At 43.8% G+C, this 14,413-nt stretch overlaps 1 protein-coding gene across 1 annotated transcript in view; it reads right to left on the bottom strand.

Annotated features, from left to right (window-relative positions):
- LOC311226626 (solute carrier family 45 member 4-like) overlaps window positions 1-14,413 on the bottom strand; it is a gene marked incomplete at both ends in the record, with an annotated part of 30,013 nt that overhangs the window by 14,948 nt on the left and 652 nt on the right. Inside the window, 2 exons of the mRNA XM_084312044.1 lie at window positions 4,668-5,123; window positions 13,586-13,776. Of these exons, the coding sequence (XP_084168170.1) occupies window positions 4,668-5,123; window positions 13,586-13,776 (647 nt within the window). The remainder of the gene's footprint in view (window positions 1-4,667; window positions 5,124-13,585; window positions 13,777-14,413) is intronic.

The raw sequence follows: 14,413 nt of genomic DNA on the forward strand, positions 1-14,413 counted from the left end.
CTAGTGCTGTCAAACGATTAAAATATTTAACTCGATTAATCGCATGATTGTCCATAGTTAACTCGCGATTGATCGCAAATTAATCGCATTTTTTTTTTTTTTTATTATACCTTAAACAGATCTTTTTCAAGTTCCAAGTTTTAATACTCTTATCAACATGCGAGTCAACTAATGCTTGCTTTGTGCAGCCATTTAACACAAAAGGATGACCCTCATGCATTGCAAATTTGCATCAAATTCAAAACAGAGTGATGCACAAAATAACTTAAAAGAAAATAATAATTTAAAACAATGAATAAAGTGTGCATGAAATAATAGGGGAAAGAAAACTTGTTAGGAACTTGTTACATTCACACACACAAGGGCTGATTAATCACACACCCCCCTCTCTCCCTCACACACACACTCTCCCAGCTCTTTTTCTCTTTTGCCCCTTCCTCATCTCTCTCACCCCCCTCTCTCTCTATATCACACACACACACACACACACACACACACACACACACACACACACACACACACACACACACACACACACACACACACACACACACACACACACACACACACACACACACACACACACACACACACACACACACACACACACACACACACACACACTTCAGAAACAAACATAGTATCAATGAGAGCATCAATAATACACCGGAGTGAAGTCTAGTAATTTTTTTTTTTTTTTTTTAGTTAATCTTGAGTTAAAAAAATTAGTGGCATTAATAGAATTAATAAAATGCAGCTGTGACCGCGTCCCCGACCGCCAAGAACCTTGGTGTTGTCCTCGACGACCAGTTGAACTTCTCTGCTCACATCGCAGCGACAACCAGAACCTGCCGATTCCTCCTGAGCAACGTCAGAAGGATACGCCCCTTCCTGACAAAAGAAGCCACCCAACTCCTCGTCCAATCAACAGTCATCTCCCACCTCGACTACTGCAACGCACTGCTCGCTGGCCTCCCGGCCACTGCCACTAAGCCTCTTCAACTCATTCAGAACGCAGCGGCCCGCCTGATCTCAAACCTACCGAAGTCGGCCCATGTCACCCCACTTCTTAGGGACCTGCACTGGCTCCCCATTGCTGCACGAATCCGCTTCAAGGCCCTCGACCTAGCATACCGTGCGGCAAAGGGAACTGCTCCCGCCTACCTCCGGTCAATGGTCTCTAACTACACACCCTCAAGACCCCTACGCTCTGCATCTTCTGGCCGCCTCAGACCTACTCCTATCCAAGCTCCGGGAGGGTCATCAAAGAGAAGTCGCCTATTCTCAGTCCTTGCCCCACAATGGTGGAATGAACTACCCACCCCAGTTAGGACAGCCGAAACACGTCCAATCTTTCGCCGTCGACTAAAGACGCACTTCTTCAACCATTATCTGAATAAAAAAAAAAAAAAAAAAAAAAAATCTAACCCTAACTAACCATACTGTCATGCACTTGTCCTAATAAACTAACCTACACTGTAGCACTCAACACTTTGATGAACATTGTTACTCAGCTGATAGAGTTGTGCTCTTCCTGATGGCTTGTCGTACAGAACTTGTAAGTCGCTTTGGATAAAAGCGTCAGCTAAATGACTAAATGTAAATGTAAATGTAATAGAATCGGGAGTTAACGCGATATTAACGCGATATATTTGACAGCCTTAGTTATAACTATAACCAAGTTCTGTGAGTAATGGTGACGCTCAGCATCAGATGCCGCTGCGGCCCTTGATCTCACCTTGTGGTGAAAGCTTGGGAAGGAGGCAAGTAGGTGACCACACACCTGCTTATGAAGGTAAGCGGATGGGGGTGTGGCCAGACGAATGTTGGGATGTAAAGGTACATGGTGGAATTTTTTATTCAGTGCGCGTGCACGAAGTGAAGTACAGTGCAAGTGTGATGCTGAGCGTCACCATTACTCACAGAACTTGGTTATAGTTATAACCTAACGTTAAATAGCGTGTTATCATTAGCATGCTAACCCTAATGCTAACAAGTCAACAAGCATGTTGTCATTAGCATGCTAACCCTAACCAGTTAACTAGCATGTTATGATTAGCATGCTAACCCTAACAAGTCAACTAGCGTGTCATCTGCTGGTGCAATCTCACATTATTGTCGGAGCTTTGACAAACCATATATACTAAATATGGAACATTATCATAACAGAGTAAAATAAACAGGGTGATATTTCCTAAATCAAGGCTGATCTCTGAGCTGCAGAGTTTCTATAGATCATAACTAACAACCAGGACTGGGTTGCACCAGTTTGGCGTAAGTCATTACTAAATTCAAACATTTTGTTTTTACTAAACCCTTAGTTGTTACTAGTTTCAAACGAGTTGTTTATTCATTTTGGTTGCACCACGCCAACTTACACAATATCTTAGCTATTAAACACTTAGTAATGTGCAAGTTGTTACTACATAACATGACAGTAAGAACTTTATAGCCAATCAGCAAGCAAAGCAAAAACCACTTAGAGCATACGTTTATACCAATTTCACGACCATACTAGCAAAACATAAATAAACACATAGCGACACTGAACTGGCGGCTGCACTTCCGGCACTTGTGCGGCAATTAAAGTTCTCGCACATTCCCTACAAACTCTCACCAGATGCACCAAACGACTTGAATACAGAAACATTTAATTTATTTAATATTATTTAATTTCCCGACACCCGGGCTCGCCCCCCAAAAATGTTATACCTGCAAATGCAAATGAAATGTAAGACTTTTGAATAACTTTTAAAGCCTAAAATTGAGAACTTTCGAATACTTTTTAATAGCCCGCAGATATGCTGAATGAAGTTCACTGCTAACGAGTTGCTCGATGAAATAGACATCCTAGTTAATAATGTGTTATTCTCTGCTTGCATGCGCTAACATAAAACAGCCACAAGCTACAACACAACATTTTGGAATAACAACTTTTAACATTTGCTACAGTACATTAACGTTACTGTCTCTAGCTATCGTTAGCAGCAGCAAACTAACGTTATCACTGGACACTCACCACTGGACTATCTTGTGTTTGTAGTTTTATATTACTATATTGTATTTGTACTGTGAAGCTTTGCATCCCCCACCCTGTATCCCCCCCATGCTGCTTTGACACCCGAATTTCCCCAAGGGGATCAATAAAGGATTATCTTATCTTATCTTATCCTGTTACTCTCCACCTTGCTATCTGACACCGTTATTGATTACCAACTTTAACTTACATGGCTGTGGCTAGCTAGCTATACCTAACGTTACTCTGTCCATCTCTCAAGCCAACCACATGAGCTTTCTCAGGTACAACAAGTGTTTATGATTATACAACGAGGGTCATTACATTATTATGTCAATACACTGGAACACTTAATATAAAGCTTCCCATCACCATACTAACGTTACATGGACTATATATACACGGTTATCTTTGTCTAAGTTATAACTTACACCACCTTAGGGGTATTTATAAATATTTAGTACTTACTAAGCTCTACGTAATAACTAATGTGAGTGGTCCAACCCATAGTTTGCACTTAGTAAGACATGGTGCAACGAACTCCAGGCTACCTTAAGATGCAAGTTATGTTCATCAGATCTAGAATGTGCTGTGTCAGCAGTGTTTAACAGAGTATCTATTTATCTATATGAATTCCTTCATCTTTAACACATTGGGTGCCATGCAGTATGCCCATCTTTACCACTCTCTGCCAGTGCTCTAAGCCTATGGAGTGGCTCACCTTCTTTGCAGGGCTATAACTTTTTAAATATTATAGCTATATCGACATTACTATGGCCCATTCAACATCGAGTATCTATCGTTCCGGATGTGGGAACGTTATATTTTTCCATTGATACATTGTCGTGTTAGTACCGTCGAGAATATAAGTATGTTTTTAGACTGCATACTATAGCAGTAATTCCTAGAATGCACGCTATAGGCCCTGACGCGTATTATACATTATCGATTGGCGTTTCGTCCCTATACACGCTATATTAAAAATTTCAAATGCATATGATCGCTATACATTATGCTCCATCATGCGTGAAGGAAGGGGGGGGGGGGTCGTTTATGATTCCTTGATTGTCACTAACGGCTTTCTTTAGTAAGACACCATACATTGATCGGACAGATTGCAATGAAATAAATGGACAATCGAGCTGGAAATAACGTTAGATTCCTCTTACCTCTGGCCGATGTGTCTGGAGAAAAAAAATTCCAATTATTTGACGTCGATCTGCTAGATCCATATTCCGTTTGTATGACGCAATAAACGGCGAAAGCATATTGATTCTTGCGTCTCGAAAGCGATCCAATGCACTCGAGGTGTGTATATTGATCCACGTTACAAAATATCTCTGGCGGAGCTTTTTCCCCGATGCACGAGCTCCACTTCCGGTTTAGAGTGGAGTGTAACTCGCCCGAAATCCACCAGGCGGCGGTATTGAGGCGTTGCAATATCAGACAGCGTCCAGCTGGCTCCCGGAGGCTTCCTGGATGAATTATGAATGCCAATAGCGAATAAAAGAAATAACGATCATAATAACGAGTATACTCGTTATTGGCAATTAATGTGTTACTTGTACAAACGTTGTTTGGTCTTAATGAGTAGGAACTATAGGCCTTATTAGGCTATGAAACATTCTACTTTACAAACAAACCAACCAACCTTTGATCATCCCAGCACGGTGAGCTTGCCCTTTAGCGCTCAGGCCGTTAGCATTAGCCGCGTTAGCATTAGCTATGTTAGCGAACAGTCGGCCGTTTGGTGTGCATTGCTCATTTAGTTGGTTGCTTAGCAATGCCTCCTGTCCATCATCGTTTTCCATTTCCTGTAAGAACGCTGATAGGCGGGACGTCCTGGGCCCTGGGGCTTGTGACTGGGGATTGTTCTGTGATTGGCAGAGCAGGTCCTGGCTTCCTGTGCTGCTGCTGCACCTGTGGTTGCCCGGTCTGGGAGGGGAAGAGCTGCGATTGGTGGGGAAGAGAGGGGTGGTCTTCGGCGGTGAGCCGTGATAGGACGAGAGACGGTCAGCAAAGATGGACGGCTCGATGTGGCGAAGGAACAAGGCATCATGGTCCAAATCCGAATCCAAAGCCATGGTCAGAACACTGTCGCTCTTACCTAGAGACAGACAGAGAGACAGATGGACAGTGTAGAAGCCAAAACCGACATATTAGAAGTTGTATTATTTATGGTGTTGTATTTATGTTTGAACACTAGGGGGCACACCACATCTATTATAAGAGACCTTGCTAATCAGTGCAATTTATGCACCTGCCGAGGAATCACGCTTTCAAACCGGCTTTCATTGTTGGAACTGCTTATCTAACAAACAACTGACAACTGTTCTGTTAACCTTCATCATCATTCATCTTTCCTTTTGACAATAAAACCCTGCAAACTACATCAGCTGCAGCTTGGACATTCAACTATTTCAACATCTACAACTTTGTTAGCTGAGTAGGAAATATCTAAGTGGGTGCATCGTAACGCTTGTCAATACATCTGGGGAGTGACAAGCGGCCACTACAGACAGTAAGAAACAGATACATGGCTTCTTTGATTTAGAAAAAATATGGAGGATAGAGAGATACATAGATGGAGAGATATAGATGGAGAAATATAGTTTGTACCGGTATTTCTTGTATTTTATTTTTTTATTATTTTTTAAACAAACATATAAACAAACATGACAACACACGATAAGATATACAAGCATTAATTGTCAGGGCACATCCAATGAGATCACCTTTTAGTTAGTTGTCTTATATAAGATATACCCATAATACCTGTTATCTAAAAAAAAAACTACACACATATGCTCAGCTCGAACCCCCCCCTCCCGGACCCCACCTTGAGAAGTACCTCCACTATCCCTCGCACCTAACCAGACACTACCATTATAAGCTAGCTTTTATTCTCTCCACCACTTCTAACCACATTGACATTTTGGATTCATTGAGACCCAGAATTCTTGCTGTAGATATTTCATGGTAAATTACATCGAGATATGTAAGAAACCAAACTTTACGGCAAATTTTTTCCGGTTGAAACCAGCGTGATGCGATCAGCTTTTTGGCTACTGTGATACCCGATAAAACCAATCTCTTTAGCTGTGGATTCACTGCAAACTCAAAAACATCATTCAACAGCAATACCGAGGGGTGTACAGGTATATTCCAAGATACGAGTTTTGATATTTGTTGGGTCACATCTTTCCAGAATGCCTTAACTGGTGAGCAGTCCCAATACATGTGCATAAATGTCCCTTCGTCCCCATTTGTACATTGGGTGCATTTGGAATCTTGTTTGAGCCCCATTCGGCACAGTCTTATAGGAGTCAAGTATGTCCTGTGAATGTAGTTAAGATTGATTTGTTGATGATCCGGGTTCCTTGATGTAAGTCGGACATTTGCCCAGGCTCCTTGCCAATCAAAGTCATTTTCCAGGTCTGGTATATCCCTCCTCCAGACAGAGTCAAGTTGGAGGGTTTCATACGAGGACGTTAGTAATTGATGATAAAATTCTGAAACAAAACCTCTCGATGTCTCTCTTGAGTAGAAGAATTTGTGGTATCTGTGGTGTTCAATTGGTCTGTCTAATGGAACACCGTGAGACTTCAAACATAGCTCTAACTGTTTGTGAAAAAGCCATGTGGACTTGGTGAGATTAAATTTTTTGCGTATTTCTTTATCACTACAAAAACCCTGTTTGTTAAAAACATCCCCTAATGAGTGTATGCCTTGCTCTTCCCATATAGGGAATCTTATAGGTCGTTTTCCAATTAAGAGAGCATTGTTATTGAATAAGGGAGTATGATTGTGCCATTCTTGTGGGTTAGGATTTTTTTTTTGTGATTCACGCCATATCCGGATCGCATGAGTAATTATGGGGCCAAATTTTCGTTCACAGTGCTTGATTGGTAGTTTAGTGTATGCTATGTCCTTCAGTCTATGTGGGGCTACTATGTTTTCTTCTATTTTTCTCCAAGATGCTAATGCTTGGGAGTCAAACCATGTTGTCAATGGACTTAATGAGTACGCCTTAAAATATAGGAAAAAATCTGGAAATGCCATGCCACCATCTGCTTTATTTCTCTGTGCGGTGGATCTTTTTATACGTGGTGGTTTGTTATTCCAAATAAATTTGTATGTGGAGGAGTGTAATCTTTTCCAGTAACCCTCTGGAGGGGGTAACGGTAGCATTGAACAGAAGAAGTTGATTTTAGGTAGTACATCCATCTTAACTATTGATATCCGTGCTTGTACTGTGTTTTTAAGTTTTGCCCATCTATCAAGGTCGTCTTTGATTTTGTTTTGGATTTTTGTGTAGTTGTGCTTCACCGTTTGTCTTATGGTAGGGAATATTTCCACTCCCAAGCATCTGAAATGTTTTACCATCGGTATCTGTCCTGGGAGGGTTGTATCTTTTTTTGCAGGGGTGTTAAGTGGAAGGAAAGCCGACTTCGGCCAATTTATCTTAAATCCCGATAAATCACCAAAGTCCTCAATCAACTTGAGCAGATGAGGCAATGTGGTGTTGGGGTTTTTCATGAACAATATTACATCGTCCGCATATAAACAAATTTTTTGTTGTGTGCCCTTGATTACGATAGGTTCTATGGATTGGGATTGTCTTATATATTGTGCTAAAGGCTCTAATGATAGATTGAACAGTCCGGGACTAAGAGGACAACCCTGTCTGGCAGAGCGTGATACCGGAAATATTTCAGAGATGATTGTGCCTGTTGTAATCATGGCCGATGGGTCTTTGTATAATACTTTAATCATATCGATGAATCCTTTTCCTAACCCCATCCTTTCTAGCACTGCCCACAGATACGACCATTCCAGCCTGTCAAAGGCCTTCATAGCATCCAGGGACAGCATCGCCTTAGGTATGGTGTCCTCCTTGTCGGCATCAAGTACGTGCAGTATACGTCTTATGTTCTCAGTGATCAGGCGGCCTCCTATGAAGCCAGTTTGGTCCGGGTGAACTAAAGACGTCATATGCTTTTGTAATCTGATGGCTAATACCTTAGAGTACAGTTTGATATCTGTTCCGAGGAGGCTTAAAGGTCTATAACTACCGCACTCGTTGGGGTCTTTGTCTTTTTTAAGGAGGACTGTTATGAGTGCAATATTGTCAATTTTATGGAAGTTCCCCTCCTTGACTGAGTATAAGATCATATTTAGTAATAAGGGGCCAATTATGTCCCAACAAGAAAGGTACATTTCTGATGGGAAACCGTCTCTTCCTGGAGCCTTACCACTTTTCATTGCGGTTATGGCCTTCTTGAGTTCCTCTAGTGTGATCGGTATTTCTAACTGTTTAGCGTCATCCTCTGAAAGTTTAGGGAGAATAATTTGATTAAGAAATGTGTCCATTTTGTTTTGATCGAAGGTCATTTCTGATTTATATAAGTCGGAGTAGAATACTTTGATTGTATCGTTTATTTTTACAGGATCTGTTACAAGTACTTGTTGTGCTCTAATGGTAGTTATATCTGCAAATGTTGCATTAATTCTTAATCGCATGGCTAATAGGTGGCTGGGTTTGGAACCATGGGAGTACTGCTGTTGTCTTGTGCTGCGTATTTGTATTTCCGATTGTTGTCTGTATATGGCATTGATCTCTATTTTTAGTACGTTAACTTGATTTTCTAGTCGAGTTGAGTTGTTGTATTTCAGAGAATTAAATAACGTTGAGTAAAGCGTTTCCAGCTCATCCAGTTTTGTGCTTTGATTCTTGCGCATTTTGGAGGAAAAGCTATCCGTGAAGTCTTTGATCATTCCCTTTACCGACATCCATATTATTCTGGGGTCTTGCACCGAGTTTGCATTCTCCCGTTGGAATACTATAAGAGCTTCTTTGAGTTGTGTAATGAATTCCTTGTTGTTAAGCAGCAACGAGTTAAATCGCCATCTTGGGGCTCGGGAGGATAGTATACCAAATGTACCTTTAAGGAGTAAATAACAGTGATCTGATAGTGCGTTGGGTATCATTTCCACTTCATAATTATCAAATAGTCTCTGTGATGCAAAGACATAATCTATTCTGGATAGTGTCTTATGTCTCGCAGATCGACAAGAGTACTTTCGGGTTGTGGGATTAAGTAACCGCCATAAGTCCTTTACACCTGTAATCTTTGACCAATCCTTTAATGCCTTCGATGAATTCTTTTGTTCGCTGGAAAAGGCGAGGTAAGATTTGTCCATCCTTGGGTTCCAGATGGCATTAAAATCCGCTCCTATTATAAATGAGTAATCGGGAATGTCTAACATTGCATTGGTTAGTGTAGTGAAGAAATCTTCTTCGTACAAATTTGGGGCGTATACCGCTATCAACGCTATTTTCCTGTTCTTATGTTCAATCTTAGCTATAGTTATCCGACCTTCTACATCAGACCATACTCCCTTTAGTACAATATTCAACTTACGTTTAACGACTATTGCTACACCCCGAGTTCTCGTACCAATAGAGGAGTGACTGATATTATGGTATATGTTGTCCGCTAATTTACCTATGTCTTTCCCTAGAATGTGTGTTTCGCTTAGCAGAGCAATGTCCACATGTTCTTTTTTCATCAGTGTGAGCACGCTTTTGCGTTTGAGTTGGTTATTTATTCCCCCGGTGTTCCATATCATTATATTCAAACTAGCCATAGTCTATACATGTTGCATTGTAATTTTGGTAATGCTTCTAGAGTGCGAGGCAATAATAGATATACATCCCACTAGTGAGGTCCCGTTGAGAGCCGAGCTTAAAAACATACATATATACAAATAAAAATCTCCTACCCTTCCCTCCCACCGAGAGTCGTACAGGATTGTGTTCCATGAACACAACCTTTGCGTATGACTCCCTCCCTTGCACCACCGGATATCCCAGAATGATCCAATTATCCTTAACATTCCTATGTATACCATAGGATCTAACACTCTAAATTCTACCATAAGTAGAATGTCGACTGTGGCTTGGCCACTTACCCGTAAAAAATAAATAAATAAAAATTTAAATGAGATAAACTAAAAATAAAGACCAAACATAAGCTTCAATTGTCATGCCCTAATCACTTACATTTTATATGAACTTGTGTAATTTATAGTAACCCATGAATAATATGAAGGTATTGAACTGAAGAGAGAGCCTCAATAAATCAGAGAGAGCGGATGAAAAAGAAAAAAAAACAAGTAAAAGGAAGAGAACATTAACTTAGATCTTAAAAGAGCATTGCTATGCTTAAACATCTAAAGTATAAATTGGAGAAGTAGTGAAATTATTTCCCATTAATAAAAAACAGTTTTTAAATACGTATGCAGCATTTCCCCTGACCGGGGTGGGCGATGATCGTTGTGTAGAGTGATCTTTCAGCCGGCCGGCTATGATGGCTCTGTGGTTCTGCATCTAGATAGCTGTTGATTATTCCCCCGAGGGGCTTCTGGTAGAGTGAATGACCACGTATTGCTGATATTCCAGAATGCTCCATATATCAAAGAATGCTTCGATGTTCTAGATTATTCCAATATGTCATTTTTACATTGACTGAATGTTCCAGTATGTTCTGGAGTGTTCCAATCTTAAATCCAATATGTCCGCAATAATATAAACACGTCTGGGAAAGCATTCAAAAACTCTGAGCACGTAGGTCTCTCTGTCCCAAATCCTCGGTTATTAAAGGTTGTACTATATGGTGACCTTGCATAACTGAGATTTAAAAGGCCATTTATACACTATTCTGCGTGTTGTTCAGACAGGAATTTGGCTGCATCTTCAGGCGAGTTGAGGAGAACCTTTGCTCCTTGTTTGTCGACGATGCGAAGTATTGCAGGGTATATTAGTAGGGGTCTGTATTTCCCCAGGTATAGTTGAGACATCACCGTCTTGAACTTGGCACGCAGTTCCACTACATCATGACAATAATCTTCAAAGCAGTGTATTGGTACCTCCATGTATTTCAGATTGCCTTTCATCCTGCGAGTTTCAAGAATAATCATTTATTTTATTCTGACTTGGCGCAGGATAACCAATATCACTCTGGGTTTAGCGTTATTGTCACTGGAGCGGGGTCCCAATCTGAAGCACTGATCCACCTCCGGTATTTTAGGAAGGATCTCTGTTCCCAAGATTTTCTGTAATTCTGTGGCAAACTCTTCAGGGTTTGCACATCTCACTGATTCGTCCAGACCGACAATACGAATATTCAGCTTGCGTTTTTGATATTCCATCTCGAATATTTTGGCTTTCTGTTCTTTATTGATTCGCGTAAGCTCCAACGTTATTTCGCTGAGCTCCGTCTTGATTTCATTGTAGTTCCCCTTCATCTCAGCAGTTAGGTTAACTTTGTTAGCCTCTACTTCATTGTAGATGCGAGTGAAATTGATTTCGTGGGCTTCCACTACTTTCTCCAGAGCCTCGGTGCGTTTATTCTGTGCGTCGGCGTCCGCTCTCAGCGCATCAATTTTGCCTTCAATAGATTCTTTAATAGCATCTACTTTTTGAGTTATTATCTTCTCCGACAGTTGTGATTGGAGGATCATTTCCTTCATTATTGTCTTCCCCATTTCCTCCATTTTCCGGATGATATGTTCGGTATCTGCGGAGGTGTTTGATGGGGATGAACTTGAAGCGGCCTCTGTCAAGTCAATATTTCCTGCTGTCCGCTGTACGAATCCTTGTACCGGTATTTCTATTAGCTTCTCTATCAAGACAGTCTGTTAGTCTATTAGGTAATTTAGCTAGTCTTTCTGCTGCAGTCTGCTGGGGAGGCAACATGGCAGACAAGAACACTAGGCCGCTGGACACGCTGCTCAAAAAGGCTGCCTCAGTGCTTGGTAGGAGGAGAGACGCACAAGGAGTAAGGAGCCATCACACCCTGCCAGGACATCATGAAGAAGGACAGCCCCCCTCTCCATCACACCCTGACAGAGGAGCAGACACCCTCTCCATCACACCCTGACAGAGGAGCAGACACCCTCTCCATCACACCCTGACAGAGGAGCAGCCACCCTCTCCATCACACCCTGACAGAGGAGCAGCCACCCTCTCCATCACACCCTGACAGAGGAGCAGCCACTCTCTCCATCACACCCTGACAGAGGAGCAGTCACCCTCTCCATCACACCCTGACAGAGGAGCAGTCACCCTCTCCATCACACCCTGACAGAGGAGCAGCCACCCTCTCCATCACACCCTGACAGAGGAGCAGTCACCCTCTCCATCACACCCTGACAGAGGAGCAGCCACCCTCTCCATCACACCCAGACAGAGGAGCAGCCACCCTCTCCATCACACCCAGACAGAGGAGCAGTCACCCTCTCCATCACACCCTGACAGAGGAGCAGTCACCCTCTCCATCACACCCTGACAGAGGAGCAGCCACCCTCTCCATCACACCCTGACAGAGGAGCAGCCACCCTCTCCATCACACCCTGGCGGGCCAGAGGAGCAGTCACCCTCTCCATCACACCCTGACAGAGGAGCAGTCACCCTCTCCATCACACCCTGACAGAGGAGCAGCCACTCTCTCCATCACACCCTGACAGAGGAGCAGCCACCCTCTCCATCACACCCTGACAGAGGAGCAGTCACCCTCTCCATCACACCCTGACAGAGGAGCAGTCACCCTCTCCATCACACCCTGACAGAGGAGCAGCCACTCTCTCCATCACACCCTGACAGAGGAGCAGTCACCCTCTCCATCACACCCTGACAGAGGAGCAGTCACCCTCTCCATCACACCCTGACAGAGGAGCAGTCACCCTCTCCATCACACCCAGACAGAGGAGCAGCCACCCTCTCCATCACACCCTGACAGAGGAGCAGCCACCCTCTCCATCACACCCTGACAGAGGAGCAGTCACCCTCTCCATCACACCCTGACAGAGGAGCAGTCACCCTCTCCATCACACCCTGACAGAGGAGCAGCCACGCTCTCCATCACACCCTGACAGAGGAGCAGCCACCCTCTCCATCACACCCTGCCAGAGGAGCAGCCACCCTCTCCATCACACCCTGACAGAGGAGCAGCCACCCTCTCCATCACACCCTGACAGAGGAGCAGTCACCCTCTCCATCACACCCTGACAGAGGAGCAGTCACCCTCTCCATCACACCCTGACAGAGGAGCAGCCACACTCTCCATCACACCCTGGCAGAGGAGCAGCCACCCTCTCCATCACACCCTGGCAGAGGAGCAGCCACCCTCTACATCACACCCTGGCGGGCCAGAGGAGCAGCCACCCTCTCCATCACACCCTGACAGAGGAGCAGTCACCCTCTCCATCACACCCTGACAGAGGAGCAGCCCCCCTCTCCATCACACCCTGGCAGAGGAGCAGCCACCCTCTCCATCACACCCTGGCAGAGGAGCAGCCACCCTCTCCATCACACCCTGGCGGGCCAGAGGAGCAGCCACCCTCTCCATCACACCCTGGCGGGCCAGAGGAGCAGCCGCTGCAGATAGCTGGTCTCGCTGCGCTCACAGACTGAGCGGTACTGGGGCTCTTCTGTCCCATCTGCCATCACACTATTTAACACCTCAGGCGAGGGCAGTGACTCATAGTACGCTTGTTAAAACTTACTTCTAACAAGCTCCACCTCCAGGAAGTCCATGTCCATATCCTCACGATCCGATTGGTCATCACCGTACGGGTCGTACAGGTCGTAGCTGTCCATCATATCGTCCTCACCAATCATCTTCAGCTGGGGGTTGGGACTGTGCAGCATTCCAGCCCTGCCATTGGCTGAGGGATGGGGGTGAGCAGGCGCCAGACTCTCCTAGAATGGAACAGAGAATAGAATAGCCCTGATGGATCTAATGCTGTTTCTATTCAACACTTGCAACGCCAGGACAGTCTGTATCTGTTTAAATAAAAGCTGAGACTTTAACTAAATATGACTTCGTTTTCACAAAGTACAAGTGTCTACAAGTCTCTCTCACTCTTCCTACCCTCTCTCTCTCTCTCTTCCTTCCTTCCTTCCCTCTCTCTTCCTACCCTCTCTCTCTCTCTCTCTCTTCCTTCCTTCCTTCCCTCTCTCTTCCTACCCTCTCTCTCTCTCTCTTCCTACCCTCTCTATTTTTCTCTCTCTCTCTCTTCCTACCTTCTATATCTCTCTTCTTCTCTCTCTCTCTCTCTTCCTACCCTCTCTCTCTCTCTTCCTACCCTCTCTCTCTCTCTTCCTACCCTCTCTATATATATCTCTCTCTTCCTACCCTCTCTCTCTCTCTCTCTCCCTCTGCCTACCCTCTCTCCCTAATCTGTCTCTCTCTCTCTTCTCTCTCTCTCCCTCTCTCTCTCTTCCTACCTTCTCTATCTCTCTTCCTCTCTCTCTATCTCTCTTCCTCTCTCTCTCTGCCTACCCTCTCTCCCTAATCTCTCTCCTCTCTCTCTCTCTCTCTCTCTCTCTCT

This window comes from Notolepis coatsorum, assembly GCF_963971535.1.
Source record: "Notolepis coatsorum genome assembly, chromosome: 4".
Taxonomy (NCBI): Eukaryota; Metazoa; Chordata; class Actinopteri; order Aulopiformes; family Paralepididae; genus Notolepis; species Notolepis coatsorum.